The sequence below is a fragment of the Camellia sinensis genome, chromosome 9, assembly GCF_055761805.1.
Source record: "Camellia sinensis isolate YWXY chromosome 9, ASM5576180v1, whole genome shotgun sequence".
In the NCBI taxonomy this organism is placed as follows: Eukaryota; Viridiplantae; Streptophyta; class Magnoliopsida; order Ericales; family Theaceae; genus Camellia; species Camellia sinensis.
In genome coordinates this window covers 19,916,471-19,918,710 of record NC_138969.1, presented here as the reverse complement: position 1 = coordinate 19,918,710, position 2,240 = coordinate 19,916,471, and the positions used below count along the sequence as shown (strand labels likewise).

Sequence of the window (2,240 nt, the reverse complement as noted above, 5' to 3'; positions counted from 1 at the left end):
GCCCCTTCCCAAGATTAAGTTGTAGGTTGATGGGACCTTAAGCACCCAAAATTCCACTTGCTTCGTGACCGACCCAGCTTTGACCAGCAATATGATCTTTCCAATCGGCCATTCTGGTTGAGAGTTGAAGCCAACTAAAGGAGATGTTGCCCAAGCCAAGTCTTTGTCCTCCAACTTCATCTGTTTGAACGCATCATAGTACATGATCTCGACCGAACTCTCTTGGTCAATCAGAATTCTTTTGAAGTCAAAGTCTTTAACGCGAAGGGTCACCACTAAGGCATCATTATGAGGCATTTGAATTCTCTCCAACTCCTTTCTTGAAAAAGTCAGGACGTCTTTTACTTCGGTCTTTTCTTTTTTCACGATGGGCTGAACGGAGAACACTTCCCTCACGTGCTCGGCTTTCTTGATCATCCCCCTCAGCTCGCAGACCCGCACTGGTTCGATGATGCCGTGAATGACATTGATTACGCCTTGGGGCGCTACATCCAGGGCAGCAAGGCTATTTGGCTCGGCCTATCCTTGGGGAGCGGCTCTCATACCCTCGTCCATGTACTGGTCCAAATGCCCAGCCGCCATCAGCTCCTCTAAATGTTGTTTGAACGGCACATAGTCCTCCGTTTGGTGCCCCCTTTCTTCATGGAAGGTGCAGCGATACCTCGAGTTAAAGCCCCTCTGCGTGTCTAACAATTTGGCCGACCAACGAACGTAGGGTTCACCTCGGATTTCACTTAGGATGCGGTAAATTGGGATCTTGAAGACAGTGGTGATGCCAGTTCGTGCCTTCAACTTCCTCTTTGCATCTTCCTCTTCACTGCGAGGAGCATTGGCTCGGTCGTTTCTGCGACTTTTGTTTCTATCATTGCGATTTGAACCGCGATGTTGATCTCTAGCTCGGCCATTAGGGCGGTTGTCCTCCTGCCCCACCGAGTGAACCTTCCCAGCAATTCTTCTGTCCACCGCAACCAAATTTGCCTTCCCAATTGCGGTGGCGGTAGCAACATCATCCTCTACTCGGATATGTTCGTTGATCTGCTGCATCAAAGATTCCATGGTTGTGGGCTGGCACATCGTGAGCGAGTCTCGTAGCCTATGTCTGACTGGGAGACCTCGTTTGTATTGGGCGATTGCCAGATTGGTGGGGCAATCGAGGATCTCATTGTAAGTTTCCCAGTACTTGGCATTGTATGCCTTTAAAGAACCTCCAGATTCCATCTTGACGCTCAGGAAATGGTCGACCTCCTTCGGTGTTCGAGTGTTGGTTTTGAATCTGGTGATGAAGGCCTCTGCTAGTTGTTGCCACCCCTTGATGCTCCCCTCCGGGAGTCTTTCGAACCACTTCAGGCCCAGTTCTCCCAAACTTGCCAGGAATATGAGACACATCAAGGCGTCATTGCATCGATGGCCAGCCATTACTTACCGGTAATGACTCACGTACATGTATGGATCCGTCTTGCCATCGTACAGCGTGAACTTAGGTTGGTGAAACTCGACAGGAAGTGGCGTGCTCTCGATTTTTGGGGATAGTGGGGTAGCGGTAAGTCTTACTAGCTCTCTGTCCATCGGTGCAGGGGCCATCGTTTTAAGCGCTGGCATCGCCACTTCCTCACTATAACGAACTATCTTCGGGTCTCTCTACGGCGAGCTCGCTCCTCCAACACATCCCTCAGGTCCCCCGAACGGGCAGAGTAAGAGTATCTTGACATCGTCGATGGACGTGAGGGACGGTAGCTGCTGTTGCGAGTGTAAGATCTCTCCACTGGTGGGTCGGAGTCCCTAACCCCATAGCTTTTGGTGATAGAGAGAGGGCGTCCTATATTGGCGACGACTGCCAGAGCGAGGGAGCAGGGTGCGCTCACTATTATTGCCCTCTCTAGCAATACCCTTCCTCCTGATCTAGCGCTTCAGCGCCTCCATTTCAATCGCCATCTTGCGAATAAAGGCGTCCTGGTCTCTGGGTATGTGCTCCAGGTGCTGAGCATGCGACTCTCCCCGTCATCTGCGACCCTCTGGACTCTTTGAGTGGTCAGTGCTCCTTGCTCATTTGTCTCGCGCACCTCTAGAAAAGGTTTCCAGGTCCACCATAGTTGGAATAACAGGAGGGCCATCTCTCCGTCAGACAGACTCTGGTGTGATACCATCGACAACAGACAGCGGAGTTTCGTCGTTGTTAGCCATGGAAACAGTCGAAGAAGCTTGGAGAACAAGGTTTGTCTGTCAAAGTTTTCCCATAGACG

General features: G+C 51.1%; 1 protein-coding gene across 1 annotated transcript; it reads right to left on the bottom strand.

Moving 5' to 3' along the window:
* Window positions 1–519: 519 nt before the first annotated feature.
* Window positions 520–1,416, bottom strand: LOC114274971 (uncharacterized). Its single transcript, XM_082888822.1, has one exon. The coding sequence runs from the start codon at window positions 1,414–1,416 to the stop codon at window positions 520–522; it is 897 nt and encodes a 298-aa protein (XP_082744948.1).
* Window positions 1,417–2,240: the final 824 nt, after the last annotated feature.